The sequence below is a fragment of the Acanthochromis polyacanthus genome, chromosome 7 (assembly GCF_021347895.1).
Source record: "Acanthochromis polyacanthus isolate Apoly-LR-REF ecotype Palm Island chromosome 7, KAUST_Apoly_ChrSc, whole genome shotgun sequence".
NCBI classification, from domain to species: domain Eukaryota; kingdom Metazoa; phylum Chordata; class Actinopteri; family Pomacentridae; genus Acanthochromis; species Acanthochromis polyacanthus.
This window is the reverse complement of record NC_067119.1, coordinates 20,899,949-20,916,626: the sequence shown is the minus strand read 5'-3', so window position 1 is coordinate 20,916,626 and position 16,678 is coordinate 20,899,949. Positions and strand designations below refer to the sequence as shown.

At 43.4% G+C, this 16,678-nt stretch overlaps 1 protein-coding gene across 1 annotated transcript in view; it reads left to right on the top strand.

Annotated features, from left to right (window-relative positions):
• fam222aa (family with sequence similarity 222 member Aa) overlaps nucleotides 1-16,678 on the top strand; it is a 48,090-nt gene that overhangs the window by 12,375 nt on the left and 19,037 nt on the right. The window contains exon 2 of the mRNA XM_022198393.2: nucleotides 14,181-14,323. Coding sequence (XP_022054085.1) covers nucleotides 14,227-14,323 — 97 coding nt within the window. The 5' untranslated portion in view covers nucleotides 14,181-14,226. The remainder of the gene's footprint in view (nucleotides 1-14,180; nucleotides 14,324-16,678) is intronic.

Sequence of the window (16,678 nt, the reverse complement as noted above, 5' to 3'; positions counted from 1 at the left end):
TCGTTTTCTATTTCTCTTATATATTCAGCTTAGAAAAGGAAAATAAAGGACCTTTGAAAACATTATCTGTGCTTTGTCTCTCATGAATTTGAGTTCTCTTGAAATGACGGTGGAGCGCTGCTTTTGAGGCTGGTCTGTTCTGTGGTTCGTCCTCTTTAACAGAAGGTATTTGTGAGCAAAAATGAAATCTGTGGCTGTTTTGACAGCTGGTTCACCTTCAGTAATTAATGTTGAAATTGCAGTCTGCCAGACATTTGTGCTGAGGTCCTCTGTCTATCTGCGTGGGAGTTGTTATTTGGCATTTCCTCTTAAGTGAAAATAAGCAGGATCCTGCCCTCTGGGATCCTTTTCTTTCTGTGGAATAAAATTCCCATCAGCTAAAAAACCTGCAGTTGGGGTGATTTTGTTTTTGAAAATGCATTATTTTATTGCAGTACAGATCCAGACAGCTGCATATAGGCTGCTATAAGCTTTTGTCTTTCTTATGCCCTGACCTGCTTTTAACAGCGTAAATAAGTCAACTGCAGTTTAATTCAGTTAACTCTTTCTTTTGTTTGTATCTAATGGGGGATATGACTCTTGCCAGGAGCTTAGTTCTGAAGAGGCACAACTGAGCACCTTCATCCCTGGTTTTCTGTACGTCTCCTTTATCACAGAGCCACAGCCGCCTGCTTCATCACCGGGGCCTGAACCCCTCAGCTGTCACAGGATGTCCCCAACACACCTTTACCCCAGTTAAGATGATTAAAGTAGCAGAATCGCTCTCCTCAGGTCCCTTGTACACGTGTTTCACCCCCACCTTGCTCCTCGGGCTTAGAAAAGACTCAGCAAAAGTGAGCAACAGTATAAGACCGAGAAGAAGGCGGCTGGTTCGGGGATGGAGCCCCCTCACCAGATGAGACAGAGTTAAAGGAGGAGGGGTTGTTGAGTGAAATGAGTGGAGGTGGAAAACTGCAGTGACAGCAGAATGAATAAATTGAAAAATTCTCTCATTGTAAATTGTCTATTGCTCGTGACAAACGATCTGATAGGCGAGCGGCCCGGGTTTCCAACGCATCCGTCCCAATAGAGCTGTGAATAACTGGTCTATCTCCACACTGCTTAGCACTGGCCCCGCACTTAATAATTCATACAGTGTGAAATATTTTCCCCGGTACAGATATGCCAAAGAGCTGCCGCCAGCAGGCGGGGGCGGTGAGGAGGGTGTCCCTGCGGTGCTAATTTGGGGGATGGTGACGTGCATAGATTTCTAAGGGGGCTCTAGTTTAAAGGAGATGCCTCAGACACATTTGCTCTCCTGTATGCTCTGTCTGTTATTGGAAAGAGCCGAGCTGGAAGATGCAGAGAGTGAGAGCGAGAGAGTGCAGATGACATTTAACTCATGGCTGATCTGCCTGGAACCAGGAACAGAGAGGGGGGAAATACATTTCCATTTAAGCTGACTGAACACTGTTATCAGTGACTGCGGGGACAAAGGGAGGCTGTAAACCCGCTAAGTAGTTTTTGCTGTTTGCCCTGGTGAGTGTTGTGCTCGCAGGTTGACATCAGTGGCAGCAGGTGTCTGTGGACACCTGGTTCATGTCTCCTGTTTCCATCAGGTGACTCCTCCTGCCTCAGGCTCCTTTAGAGACTCAGCAGCCAAAAGCAACTCTCATGCTCCCTGACCTTATTGTCCCCTTCATTCAGAGCTCACACCACCTTATTCCCCATGACAGTGAAACCAAAGCTATAATGGCCGTGCTCGTATGTGCGTGCGTGAGCTTGTGCAGATGTGTGCCTGTATGTGATAGTCATATTGCCACTGGTGTCATTTATGTGCAACAGTGTTGTGTGGTTTTGCCTGACTTGCTCTGCAGCTCAGTCCTGTACAAACTGGGTTTTTATGGTTCGCATTCAGGCCCTGATACCAATTATGCAAACTATTAAAAATTTAAGGAGGACAGTCTTTTATAATTTAATCCTAAAGTAATAGATTCTATTAAAAATGCATGAGAGGAGCTTTATAGATGGAGCTAGAATTAGTGTCTATCAAAGACTCCAGTCAAGGATGCAGGGAGAATGGGCAGCAGGAGTGGCGGTATTGCCTCATTATTCAAATAGGATATGATTACCATAGAGCAGGAGTCCCTCAGAGCTGAAGCAGAGCTCGCTGGCCACTGTGATCATGAACAGGAGGAGTCTAGTCGAGCTCCTCAGAGGGTGATCTCCCCTCTTTCTGTTGAAGTGAAACTGGGTTTAGATTTCCTGTCTTAACTTTCACAAATGGGATCCGAAGTGACATGTGATTTGTTGTGGTTTAAAGCACTCTGTCGTTGAAATACCCTTTGTCTTGTTGGGTTTCTCCTCCCTGTTGTTTCACTCGAGATTGTTTCTTGTCCTTGCTGAAAGCATGTAGAAGGTGTTCAAGCATGAAAACAGGAAGCCTGCAGTGTTGTAACTTAATGGCTCATGCTGCAAGCGAGAAGTAGACCTTTTACTGGCCTCGGTTCTCCCTGGCTTACCCCACAGAGCTTCCTGAACAGGTGAGAAGCAGAGTAAAGACGTCCCTGTCTGACTTTCCACAGTGTCTGTTCTGTTTTTTAACAAAGCAGCTGTATTTGCGCCATTTAACTTTTCAGGACTGACTTTTCAGTCATTTTGGACTTCACTTTATACTGCCCTGGCAGGGAGGTGAACTGGACAGTTTTTCTGCACCACCAGTTTCATGGAACACAGATAGCAGCTGAATTTAACTCTTTTGTCATTGTGATTTGCTCCAGTAATTACAGGTAGAAAACTGGACTGATTCACATACCATAGCAGCCTCTGAAAAGGCTCTGTGGTTATTAATGTGCTGCAAGAAATGGATTGAAGAAGCCAATAAAAATTGGAATCCTCATGAAGCTTATATGGATTTTAAGTTTTGCCTCAGAGGTAAATTCCTTGCCTTTTTGATGTAATGGTTGCCTGTTTATGGAATAAATCCAATGGGCTTAATCGATCATCTCCGTGGAAAGGTCAAGTGGAGAAGCTCTGGTGTTTGAAGTGCTTATCCCATGGAGGAGTGCCAGAAATGTGACACCTCCTTATGAGTGGGCGGTGGCGGGCAGATTAGTGACAGACAGGGTGGCCCAGGGGGATGATTTAGGGAGATTCAGCTCTAAATACTCTGTGTATATCAGAGCGAGAGAAACTATAAGCTGCCTTCCCCAATCCCTATTTTCAACAGAAAAGCATATTAGTAGATTAAAAAGAAAATTTCCAAAAAGCAGAGAAAAAATGGAAAAAAGGGGTCACAGCTGGTGCTGAAAGGTGAACAAAAGTTTGGGTTTTAACCTCCTGTCCACGCTTTATGCTTAATGTTGCTTGAAGTTACCAGTTGGTTTCGTCCCTCTGCAGTCTAATCTAATCTGGAGTGCGTGGCTGCGGGCAGCATCTGTGCTCCGAGTTGAAATAGGGCTTTCTCTCTGCCTAATCCTCTATCCAGGGATCACTCAGTAGGGTGAAGACAATTACCAGCCTGCTTTCTCATGCTAATGGAATCTCTAACTAGATCTTACAGAAAGAGGAAAAAATAGACGGAGGAAGAAGAGAAGCGGGGACAATGGTGCTGAAAGATGACCCAACTAAAATGGGTTTTTAGATTACCATTTAATTATTGATAGAGACCCAGTTGTAAGGCCTAAGGTCAGGATTTGGAGAGCATTTTCTGAGAGAGGAAACCGATTATGAAGTTATTTTGGTGTGTGTGTGTGTTGGGTCAGAAAGTTGCTGAGACAGGGCTGATGTCACCAACATATCAGCAGCTGTGTGCTAGGTAGTCTGCCTTTCACCTTTTTATCACCTGCCTCCAGCAAGGTGTCTGGAGTGGTTTTAAATTGCATTAATATGCAGGAATTTATAGATTGCCTCCCTTGGCATTTCTGCAGGGAGGGGAAGAGAGCATTACAGTCTCCATCTGCACTAATTACTGGGTCTTGGCAGTGTTACCTGTCTCTTGTGAAGGACAAACCAAGGCACCAAGCAGTAGCACACAGAGCAGAAGGGGCTCATCTGCTGGGGAGTCTTCAAGAAGAAGGATGTCTCCGGGGCCTTTTTACTCTGATATGTTTGATGTGTTGGGAGCCTTGACTACCATAAAAAATCTCTGCCAGCAACATCAATAAACTAAATGACTTCGTCCAACTTCCTTCATCCAGAGCTGAGAGAGAAAAGCAAACAGCCTTCTGAAAGGCTAAACGTTAAATATATCAGCATATAATCCTGGTGAAAACTTAGATTGGCTGTCTGCGCTGTGTCAGGAGAAGTCACGGGAGCTCAAGAATAAATCTTAACAGATGAAGGCTACGACAGCCGTGTTCAGATGTGCAGTTCTGAAACCTCAAAGCTAGACTTTGGTCTAGCAAATAAATCACAGGACCAATGAAATGTATCAAAAATCCTTGAGAAGGAAGATAATCAGTCTGTGCATATGCCGTTATCTCCGCGATGACCTCGCCTCTCCATTCTCTCCGTGGCTGGTCAGACTTGCCGATAACACGAGGCCTTATCGGGTTTCTTTTGTCATGGAAAGCATCTACCATTTTAAATCATTACAACCTGCCTGCTTTCCCCCCGTTCCTCGAGCCCCGACATCAAACACTTTGCCTTTAAAGACAACATGGGGATCAGTGCTTTAACTGTTTCAGGTAGCTCACTCACTGCCAGGTTTGCCGGGCCCCTTGCATCAAATCTGCATGCGGTAATTCCTCTGCTTGCTGTGGGTTTCTCAGGTCTCTGTATTTGTCTGTCAGCCTGTCAGAAAGACTTCTTGGATCGCTGCTGCACGAACATCTTGCTGATGTTTGCGCCATCTGTGCCTTTAGCCAGCAGGTGATTACCAACCGCAGGCTCACCTCCCACTCTGTCCAATTGGATTCCCTTTGCTGGCATGGTTAAGGCCAGCTCCGAGAGGGGGAAGGATGACAACAGCTGGATAGCACACATTATGGAGTAAAGGGAGAGGCTGCTGAGTCTCTGTAGTGGAAACTGCAGTAAGGAGAAAATATGTGGAGGAAAAATGCCTGTTTCCTTTCTCGGCTAGCTTAGCTGTGAGCACTTGTGTCATCGTCTCTTTTAGAGTCCTTAATATCCAGCAGAGCAAAAATGGCTTTGTCACACTTGAGATATATCAAATGAGATCAGTGTCAACATTTCAACGGTGCACTATTTGATTGCCTTGTGGGCTTCACAACACACTAATGTTATGCATGACTGACTATTGGATCTGTGACACCCTCCAGTGAAAGACAGCGGAGTTGTCCTTTGGACCATGGGAATTGGGGTCACCTTAGGCCCTGCAGAGAGCGATGTTTGGAGTCAGGCTTCAGCAAGTGAAAGAAGAAATCACATTGTTTGAATTTAATTATATTCCATTGATTTATTGAACACCCATTAATAAGCATACATTTCGAGGCAGGGCCATTTTGCATGAAGGCTCTCTCTCTCTCTCTCTCTCCCTCTTTTCTGTCGCCTGCTCACTCCATTTCATCATAAATTGACATAAGCCTTTCTTTGAAGTTCAGGAGCCAAGCTGAGGAATGACAGCACAACAAACAATGAACAAAACACAAGAAAGACAATGAACACTGTTTGAATATTCAAGTGAGCCACCATAGGATGGTTAGAGGGAAAAAAAGGAACCCTTGTTTTATTGTTGTTGTGTTAAGCCATGAATGGACCTGTCTGGGACAATAAAGGATTGTGTCACATTGGGATAAGAAATTTTGCAATATCAACAATGCTTTACAAATGGTGTGTAATAAGGTTTACGGAGGAAAATATAAATCCCAGCATGAAAACCAGAAAGCGCAGCTCATTTTTCACATCTGGCTGAAGTTTGTGTGGAAGCTTTGTGATTTATGTTTGGAAGTCCTTCCTGGCGAGGCTGAATCTACACCGAAAATCATTAAAAATAATTGTTTGTTTTGTCTTTTTTAGAATGAGGTGTAATTTTAATGGAGAGTTGTAATTAATTAATCTAATTAATTTAATCAGTCAACTAAAATTATAATCCTTTCCAAGCCCTTTTTTTCTGCGCTGCAGTTGTCTGAGGTGTCTCTAATCAACAGTTCGGTACAAACTCAGCAGCCGACATCCGCATCGAGTCAAAACATTCATAGGGTTTCTGTGTGAAAGTGGTATTAGCTGACAACCGATGCTGCTACCCTGTAAAACAATACAACAATACAAGGCTGAGGCAATAAGAGGAGAGGAGGATGTGTTTCCCCTGTGGTTTGTCTGACAATCTTAAGCCACGCTCTCATTGCTCAAACTCCCTTGCTGGCATGAGCAGGAGCGCTGAGACTCAGTCATCTTGTAAGAGCACCTTGGCTGTACTGTGTTGGAAATGAACAGCTTTTACTGAGGGGACTCTCCCCAGCGTGGGATCGCAAGCATGTGTTAGGTTTCACAGTGTTTGCGAGAGCAGAGGACATTTTTCTAAATCCAGAATTGAAATATAAAGGCCATAATCCTATTCTGTTTAGTGTGATAGTTGTATTTACGTCACATCTTTCCTACTTTATCTTCTCTTTAAAGCTATTAATCCAAAAATACGCATTTACACTCTTGTCATGTTGTCTTTTAATGTACAGTGTTGCAGATTTTTAGCTTAATGACTTTATAGTCTATTTCAATTTAAACTGATTGTGGACTTTTTAAAAAAAATGTCATATCTAATTTGTTGTGTGTGCTGTTAGTTTTATAGTACAACAGTGTTTCTCAGACAATCTGTTTTGTGAAAGTAGTCATCAAGTGTTACTGTGGCCTCTGAGTTAGCTCTCGAGTTTATTGAAAGCCAAGATGATCTTTCCGTTTGTTAGTAAAACTCAGTTGTCAGCAGTATCCTTGCACTGATGCTTAAAGCACTTGAATGTAAATGTCAGATAGGATCAACTGATTGGAGGTCAAGCTGATCAGGCTTAATCTACTGTAACCCCTGTACGTATGGTGTAGGTGTAAAAAGAGCAGTATGTTCAGGCTTGCATAACTAATGCTTTGGTAAATCCTACTGAAAGCTGCACATGTAATACTTAAGAGAATTGGCAGTTGATTGTCTCTTAGGACTTAAGAGCACAACGGATTTGTTGTTTTCCTCACTAGCGTGGGCTAATAAAGGTTTAAATATGTGGGGACATGTTTTATTTTTATTTTAGAACCATACAAAGAAGCACCGGATGCAATGAATCCTAGGAGTAGGTGCAGGGGCAGGTGCAAAGAGCGAGCAACACCAGGTGAGCTGGGCTGCAGGGGTGACGTTAAACCCAGCAACAGTTACCACCTGTAGGCTGGTGTGTTTTGAATGGCACTACCTGACAGGCTAACCACAGCCTCCTTCAAATTTCATGCTCAATTTGCAGCTCAGGTAGAGTAAAAAAGAAAATTTTCCTTCAGTCCTCATCAAAGTCTTAGTAACACATCAATCCCAACCTCGTTTTGATACAAGATTAAACTCAACTCTTTCTGTATTAATCTAAATATCATATTTTCTGACCTTCAGCCTTTTGGATTTTCAAAATTTTGACTCTGGTTGCCTCATAATTGCTCAATGCTTTATGAGCCTGTTATTTAGCATTAATGAAACCTAGCCCAGCGCAAAGATGCAAGCAGTTGGCTGTGAAGTCAATTAGTCCTCATTGCTATTACAGGGTTGACATTAGTCTAGGCATGCGTGTTTTGATTAGAGATGACAGACGACTCGCTGCTATTGGACTGCCAGACATTCCTCACCCTTCATCCCATGGGTGAAGCTATTGAAGCTGACTGGAATATGGAAAGCTAACAGCTGAGTGTTTTTGCCAAGATGCCCTTCATCTGCAGAGAAAACTCTTATAAATACAACTGCTCGGCATACGAGGCTGTATAAGCCCCAATAACAGTGACATGCAGCGTCATATATATACGGCTCAGCTGCCAATATGTTATTCCAACACTGTATATCATGGCAATAATGCCCAAACTGTAGGCTTTTACACACAATGGCCTTTTGTTGTGCAGGTTATTTATTGTGCTGGTGTGAGGTTGTGCAGAGCTGGTGGGTGAGTGCATCCAGGGGCTTGTATTGTTAGGGAATCAGTGGCTCTTGTTTGTGGAGCTGGGAGGGTTTGTTAACAATGCCTTTTTTATGTCCCAGAGTGCGTGCCTGTCGGCAAACGTCCCCTCAGAATTTTTGTTTGTGTGTGGTTTTGTTGCTGGTGTGTGTATGTGGATCAGGGTCGGCGAACATAACCCCGCCATTGTGTGCCACGTCCAAATAGACCAGTTTTATATCAGGCACATGCGAGCATTAGTGTGTGGGTGTTTTGAATATACAGTATGAGTGCAAATTATTTAGTGCTGGTGTGGGGAAAGTGCCGAGCCGAAAGGGGTTTACTGCCAGTCCTTCCTAATGGAGCCTTTCACTCTCCCTCCATTCATGTGACGGTATGGTGACGGAGAAGGGGGAGCCAGGGATTAACAGGGTAGAGGCAGTGCCTTGTTAAAGAAAAAGAAAGGGTTTGAGTGTGTCGATTGGATTAACTTGTTTGGGCTTATTAAGAGGGGAGACACAGCAGCTTGTTAAAAGCACTGCATGGGGCGTCCCATAGTGAGACGGCAGGGTCACCATTCAATTAGGTTGAAGCCCCGCCCCTGCTCATTGTGGAGGCTGTCTGCCAGGCTCCTGAACCTCTGCTGGTCCTGCACTGAGGGGGGGTTTCACTGGAGACACTTTATCTAAGACTGTCTACAGTAAAGAAGCTTGATAATTGGTTCTCGTTAAAAAATAAAATAACATATATTTTTTTCTTGCTAATGTTAATACAATACTTGGCATCGGTTTCTTTTTCAAATATTGCCTTGTTTATAACAGCCTTGTTGGCACACAAGAACAATCATTTTGGATGATTCCACCAAATGTTGGGTTACAACAATTATGACATTTTTGCTGCTGTTTTAGCTTTTGCACAACAAGCCTAGATTTTGCACTCGTGCGTACTACTGTAGGGCTGTCACCATGAGGATGAAGACTGCATGTCTGGACACAAATTTTGGGCTGAGCTTGGACCTGTAAGGAGGGGTCCTCATGGACTCTCAGGGAGGTGGAAAGTATAAGGCCAGTGTTATAATTTCTGTTAAAATCCCCATTCCATTTCCACTAGGGTCCTCTTATGTGCATTTTGAGGTCTCCCTGAATCTGCAGGACACCGGGTGGACCTGTCCGCGAATCTCCACATGCAGTCTGATATTTGAGATTGTGCGGCAATTACTTGGCAAGAGCAATAGTGTTCTGCTTAACATTCGTACATCAAGGGTGGAATAGGTAGATGCCGAGCGGCTGCACACACATGGAACAGTCCTCCTATTGGACTAGAAAGTATACCAACTATGTGTCCGTGTTGTCCGCAGCTGTCCATGTCTGTGAGGGAGTATAATCAAGGCCTTGTACTTGACACATCTACAAGTCTGCTGCAGTCCGCGTGGCATTAATTTCATCATCCGTTAAAGTCTGGGAGAGTCCACATGGACCCCTTTGTGGACGTCTGCATGCAGCCTAAAATTAGTGGTGTGCCAACATGCTACAAGTAGCATCAGTGCACATGCTTGACAGTAACATGCATGCATGAAATAGATAGGCGCCACTCTATTTTGCATGTATGGAACAAGTCCTCCAAGCATACCAGAAAGCAGTATCATTTGACCCTCTTGACGCCTAAATTTATTTACAATTAAATTTTAAAAATAACTTTTGCATGTTTTTGCTTTCCAGCTGATGCTAAAATAAGTGGAGATTGTTAATTTGTCTATTACGCATAGAACAGATATATAACAATAACAGAAATATAATAATTAGGTCCCACTCTAACCAGCCCTACGAGAAGCCAGTGTGTGTAAAAGGTTCTAAGGTATGTACTGAATATGCACAAACCGGCATTGGGGGAATGGATGCGCTATCTCGGCTGCAGTCTGAATGAAAGTGATTTGTTGCAAATTTGCCACAATAGGCGTCAAGGGGTTAAAAGAACTTTAAGTCCACGGTGTTCACAGCTGTCCATCTATCAGGAAGTATAATGCAGGTTTAAGTCAACAGCACATGCCCTTCTACCACCCCAGCCTCCACCTCCTCACCTCAGCTTCCTGCCTCACTGATTATGGGGCATCACATACTCTCTGGAATAGCACTGAATGTTGCTGCTATATGCAAATTGAAAGAGGCAGATTCACTTATATGCCTGCAATTTTCTAGAAAACCTCATTTTAAGTTGGTAACATCACTCAAAATTCAGAAATGTTAGATGGAGTCCAAACACCAGCAGCTGTACAGCTCTGTTACCCATATGCAAAACTGGTAAAATTCTAGTCAAGATCCATTTGGTTCAAGAAGAAGATAAAAAAAAACTTTGAGTCTGACCAAAGATTTAATGATATATTTTCGTTCTTAACATTTTTGACACGTTTCCACCAGTACCAATAAAGTACTGGGGTTTAATACTCAGCCTTGAGTATCAGCTGCCTCACTCATTCTTTCACCTGAAACATGTGTAGCTCAAAACACACACACTCCGTTTATTCACCCATGACCACCCTGTTACACCCCGCACTTGGCAGGATGCTTATCTGAGCAGACAGCTTTGGGCGCGGGGAGCCATCTCCTCTGATCTCCTCTGCAGTTTAAGAACCTTTTAACTAAGAAATAGCCCTCTGCCAAGCCCACCGCCTCTTGATTCCGGCTTATTCCCTCATCTCATGGGACTGATCTTCCGCCCCCATTGCAAACCCTGCAGCAGCGTTAGCAGAACGGGAAAGAGCCGATAGACATCCTGGCTTTTGAGATATCCCTGCACTGGTGTAATAGGAGACCTGTGAGTGGATTTGATGAGTGAGTGAAGTGTAGGTGTTTTTTTTTTAACAGCGTGTCGGGCAGTAGGTGTGTGTGTTCACACACATTCTCCAGCACCTTCAGAGGGACTGACCTCTGCTGCACAGGCTGTTTTAGGGCAGCTGCATGATGGGTCACAGGGTTTTGGTTCGGAGATAATTCCCTGCCGCTGATAGACATCTACTAAGTAGTACAATAACCTAATAGGAGGAGATGAGGGGAAAGGGGGGACATGACAAACAAGCCGAAGACTTGCTCCTTCTGCCTCGCTCTTAAAGGCAATAATAGGAGAAAATTGGTTCTTGAAATTGAATTGAAAAAAAGCGGGTCTCTTTCAGCGAAGTATAATGCCTCCGAATACATTTGGTGAGCAGCAAATGGAGAAAAATGGAGGGTAGTTACACGATTGTCTTTCATTTCAGAGAGGGGAAAACTGTGGCGGTATCCCCCGTTAAGACTAGCTTTTAGTCTCAATCTACACCATGCGCCCCTTCCTCTCTCTCAGCCACTATCTTTGAACAAATGGACTGTGAGGATGGGCTCGTTGTGAAATTAGTATCCTCACAGAGAGGACACAGAGAAAGGATTATGTGAATAGCCAGTAATGAGCTCAAAGTGCCAGTGTGTTTGGGCCAGGCCTGCCTGTGTGCGAGAGGAAATGGCACTGCAAGCGACCTTTTTTTGCTCAAGCACCTGGCGAGACATAGAGTGGCCCCTCTCTTCCATCTGCAGTGTGTGTGTTTGTGTGTTAGCGTTTGTGTGTGCGTGTGTGAGAGAGAGGGTGAACTGTGTAGTGTAAAGATTTAATTTCCCTATATTTATTAGGGAAATGCATTCTTAGCGAACACGCTTTTCACACTGTCAGATTTGTGCTAAAAGTGTTGTTTTATGCTGCTTCTGACAGGTTTTAAAAATACACATGTGACTTAGAGTGTTAAGTGCATTATACAAGCCTCGGGGTCTGAGGTCGAATGTAATGTCTTGAGAGAACTGTTTTATTAAAAAACACTTTACATGGATGGAAGATGGAATTCTTTGCAGGGAGGATGCATTTCTCTAACACCTGGTTCTGATCTTAAACCATTCAAAGTGGGAAAGTCATTCAACGGTAATTATAGGCAGCGACATGTATTTGTGTATCATACTTCCTTCCTACATTTGCTAATCCATCAATCATAAGAAAAGCTGAGCGCTGGTAGTACATGTGGATCCTCTGCTCTTGTCTCCTTTTAATAAAGCAGAATCTTTCTAAGGAGAAGTTTAATGCACCTTTTAATGAAAATCCAGACAGTTTTGATTCAAAAATAGATTTAAAATGGTACTATCTACATTTTTATTAGTCTGTACAGGGAGTGGTTGCTGAATATCAATTCATGTGAAGAAATTTAAAAAATAATTTCACTCTTCCTCTCAAATCAAAGGCGGTATTGTTTTGCGTTTTCAGGAGATGTTTAATTTTAAAGTAAGATGATTTTCAGAAATGTAGGCAATAAATTCAATTCATGAAACCTCATCTTGAATAGATGTGAATAGTTTGACTCTCATGTTCACCACTGACAGAAAAATACATTGAATCAATGAAATATTTAACTTACCTCACTTTTGAATCATGGATTTCCATCTTGGTCAGATATTGCAGGGATATTTTGCCGTAAAGGTCGGTTTGATTGAGTGTTTCAATGAGCGGCTTCACATTTTGATGATTTTCTCTGGTAGTCTATATTTTGCTTTCTTCCTTAAATGAGTGAGAGCAGGAGCCAGCGCTTTATGGACTGCCATTAATTTATCTCGTAATCATTGTAATTGCTTTCTTTCATATTAAAATGATAATCTATAAAACTAAGTAATGGACTGATGGCAGGTGGCTAAATGTTCATTTAGTGATTCACTGAGAAAATAAATAACAGGGGACAAGCCTGTGACAGGCGCATGAGAAATCATTTTTCAATAATCTGCCACGCATCATGGCAGGAGACGCTGGCGCTGACAGCATAGATGAAATATTTGCCTCTGTTCTTTGTTTTAATATGGGAGGAGACCAGCCCAGATGGAAACAATAGCGTTTCATATTGATGCATTTTGGACAAGAGGCTCAAATATGTGCAGAACTACAATCCTTTTCACAGACACGCCCATTATCCATTGAAGGTGAGGCTGTGCTACTGCAGGGTTCAATACAAGGGGAACATGCGGTTCCTGGAAACTAGCAATATCCGTTGAGTAAACAATACAGGAGTGAATCTCGATGCTTATCATATAAAAACACTCTCTGGACCTAAATGGTTTCCTTTTGCTGTTCTCATCTAGCACATAATCCAAGTAGAAGACTTTGTAATCAGTCATCATTCTGCTATGTGACACTGGTATGTTGCTGATGAATGATACCCTCCATGCTACTCGATTGTTGAGGGTTCTTACTCAGGGAGCTATAGGTTTTCTTTATATATATATATATATATATATATATATATATATATATATATAACTTTGTCCTGTGTTTCCACTGGGATTGTGATGGGCTTTTTGAGAAGAAACTAGCAGCAACTGCCTGCCTGTTCCTGAGTGAAGGTGGCTGTGGGGGAAAAGGGGGAGTGTAGAGCTGGAGATTTATGGCCTAGAGGGAGATTGATTAGTGCCGTCACTGGCCCTGATGTACGGCTGGCAGTCTCTCCCTCCCAACTCATCGCATTTGCTCACACACACACATACGCAACCATACGGTTCAACACACAGCTACACATACATCCAGACACCACTCAGTCCCTCAGGCCTTTCCTGACAGTCCCCCAGAGCTGTTGCATGTTAAGTTGTAGCAGACAGACTGCTGTTTTCTCAGCATTACCTTTTTTTTTTTTGCTGTCCATAGATAACGCCATCAATCACCACATACACACTGCCCTGGAAAGAATGTGCCTCAGTGTGCCTGAGTATTGCTACTTTCTGTGTGTGCCTGTGTGTTTGTTTTGAGGATGGTTTCATAGACAGGAGATGCGGTTGAATGGCTGTGTGGATGTGCTGTTTGAAGCTGCAGAGTGACTGGCCTGGACTGTGCTCTGAACCCATGTCAACCGTGCTGCCCCAGTGCAGGTGTGTGTTTATCATTCAGCGCACAGAGCTGAGGGGCAGGCAGCTGTAGGCATACTTTACCAATTAAATCCGGGGTGAGAAACTTAGCCCATCTAGCCCAGAGCCAGCTCCTGCCGGCTTACCAGACGCAGCTACGGAGCTTTGACCTCGAATCATCCTGCTTAACTCACTGCAATGTTCCTCTTTTTCTCTCTTTCTTGCTCTGTCTCTGCTCCAGGTTGGCCGCAGAACTCCCCCGGCTGTAGTACTGTGCCCACCTAGCCATGCTGGCCTGTCTGCAGAGGAGGCAAAACCCTCCACCCCAGCACCCAGTGTGTGCCAGCAAGACCCTGGAGCCACCGCAAGCCCTTGGACGGAAATGTAAGTTAACTAAGTGCGGGAGCGATGGAGGTCAGGAGTTCAACTGGCCTGAAGCTAAGGAATGAGAGAGGCCTGTGTTTGTCGTTTGTATTTAATCTATTGGACACAGTGAATGATGGAAATTGGCCGTATTGGGCTACGACTTTACCTTCCACAAGCTACCCGTTTCTCCACACTAACATATATTAAACATTAAAAGAGTAGAATCGGAATCTGTTTTTTTTTTTTTTAATTGAACCAACGCTTTGCCAAGTCAGTGTTGTCTCAGTGATCAATAAAACTGTGATGCAGACAGGCAGGCCAAAAATGTTCAGCTCTGGTATCTGTGCTCTCACTACTCCAAAATCAATCTGGCAACAACAACAAACAGAAAAAAACTCAGAAAAAAAACATTGTCTCTTTTTCCTATACAGTTGTTTTTGTGTTTTGATTTATGTACAGAGATCGCTTTAACATGTGAACTTCCCCTCTGCGATTAATAAAGTACTCACTCCATCTAAGTATTTCTGTCAGGCCTACCCTGTACTAGTAGCTATACCTATATAAATATAAAGCAAATCATTTTGACTGACCTCTGTATTTGCTTTTTCAATGCTACTGGTCAAGTTAAAAAATGCAAAGTAACATTTCAGAGTGATGGTAACTTTTTTAAAACTTTTTTTTAACATTTCTTCTCTCATATATGTACTGTTTTTATTTATTGGCATGGTTTGCACTTTCATTAATGCTTAGTTGTTTTCATTTTCTGCTTAAAACAGTAAAAAGCACAAACTTACAGTTAGTAAATTCTTCCTAAGTTGCTATCTGGTGTTTGCAGACTGCTCTTAATTTGTGATGATGAGCTTGTTTGGTGGTGGTTGTGCTGTTTTAATTAGGAATCAACTAAAAGCGTGTTCTAAAATTTGTGTTCTATATCTTTAAAGCCAAGAACAGTACCTTCTTGTGTTTGCACAATGGGCACCCAACACATAATTTTTCCTCGTTGTTTCAGTTAGGCTGGTGTTCCTCTAAATACGACCCAGGCCGATGCTGCCTGGGTTTGTTCACCTCCAGCCTCAACGTTGCAAGTTTATTCTGCCGTCTTTCCATCTATTAAATTCAAAGTGGTGTGTCCCGTACTTTCCTGTTGTAGGCATCAGCTCAAGGATTGGTAGGTGATGTCTCCATCATAAGGAAGTGCTTCTGCTGGCTACACATGTGCATCTGGTTTGGCGGTTGGTGTTACATACTGATCTGTAGTTTTATTTCAGACCTGCTGAAAGCTCCTTTGTGCTTCAGCTTCAGAAATGTTAAAGAAAATGTAGGTTGTGTGGATGTTCCTGCACCACTTAATCAATAAACACGCTTTGCTGCTGAAAAGCAATGTGATTCAGAAAACAGCGACAAGAACGCAGTTAAGCTAGTAGTGATGCTACTTGAAGCGATGCTGCTGGCCATCACTGGAAACGGACCCTGACTGTGAACTGCAGGAAAATAAACTTTTCTGTTTCTGTTGTCACTGTGCTCCCTCTCCACTCTGAGGAATTCTGAACACTTTCATTCACTTTGCACTTAAACCTTGGATTGCCATGTTGTTTGGCTACTCATTGTGAGGGAGACTGTTTAGCTGTGCTGATTGTGCAGTCGTGGCAACGGGGCTGAACAGACAGTGTTTAACGTGCCTCACTGGCCCTGGGTGACCCTGAGGGTCTGTAAACATTTACAGTGTCTGGCCCTGGCCGTGCCGACCGCATGTAAAGCGTGACAGTTGCTCTGTTTGCTCCCCGAGCACCACCCTCTGTCCACTCACAAAATGGTGTAAAAGGACCGAGATGAGCGAGGGTTGAAAACTGTTACAGAGCTGGCAAAACTAGCTCTAACCAGTTCGGGATTATAGAGGGCTGCGGCAGTAAGGCGTCTGGAAGGTGAATTTCTGCCTAACTTTGTCAGAGCTTTCGATTAGCCTTTTTTGACAAGGGAAAGAAAGGTCTTTCCTTCTTATTGAATGCTCCAAGAGTCTTTAGTGGCCTTTGTTTACATGGCAGGACTACAAGCTACCTCAAGCTGATTGAAAAGGTTGGCGGACGGAGAGCAGGGAGCACTAACCTAGCAGTTTTTACCTAAGCTTACAGGGGCTTAGTGGAAATAGCAGGGTCTGTGCTTCTTCATCAGTGGAACCTAGTACATGGCCTCTAACTGGTCCAGTGAAAGGTTTTAGACCCTGATTAGCTCTGAGTTAAGAAATGAACCACTGTCTGCGTTGTTTTTCAGCTTCTCAGTGGCCACTTAGCTGCTTCTCAGCTCAACATTACACTCCAGTTGCCTCCCACAGAGGAGAGAGTCACCAACAATGATTTTTTTTGGTGCCTTTTTTCT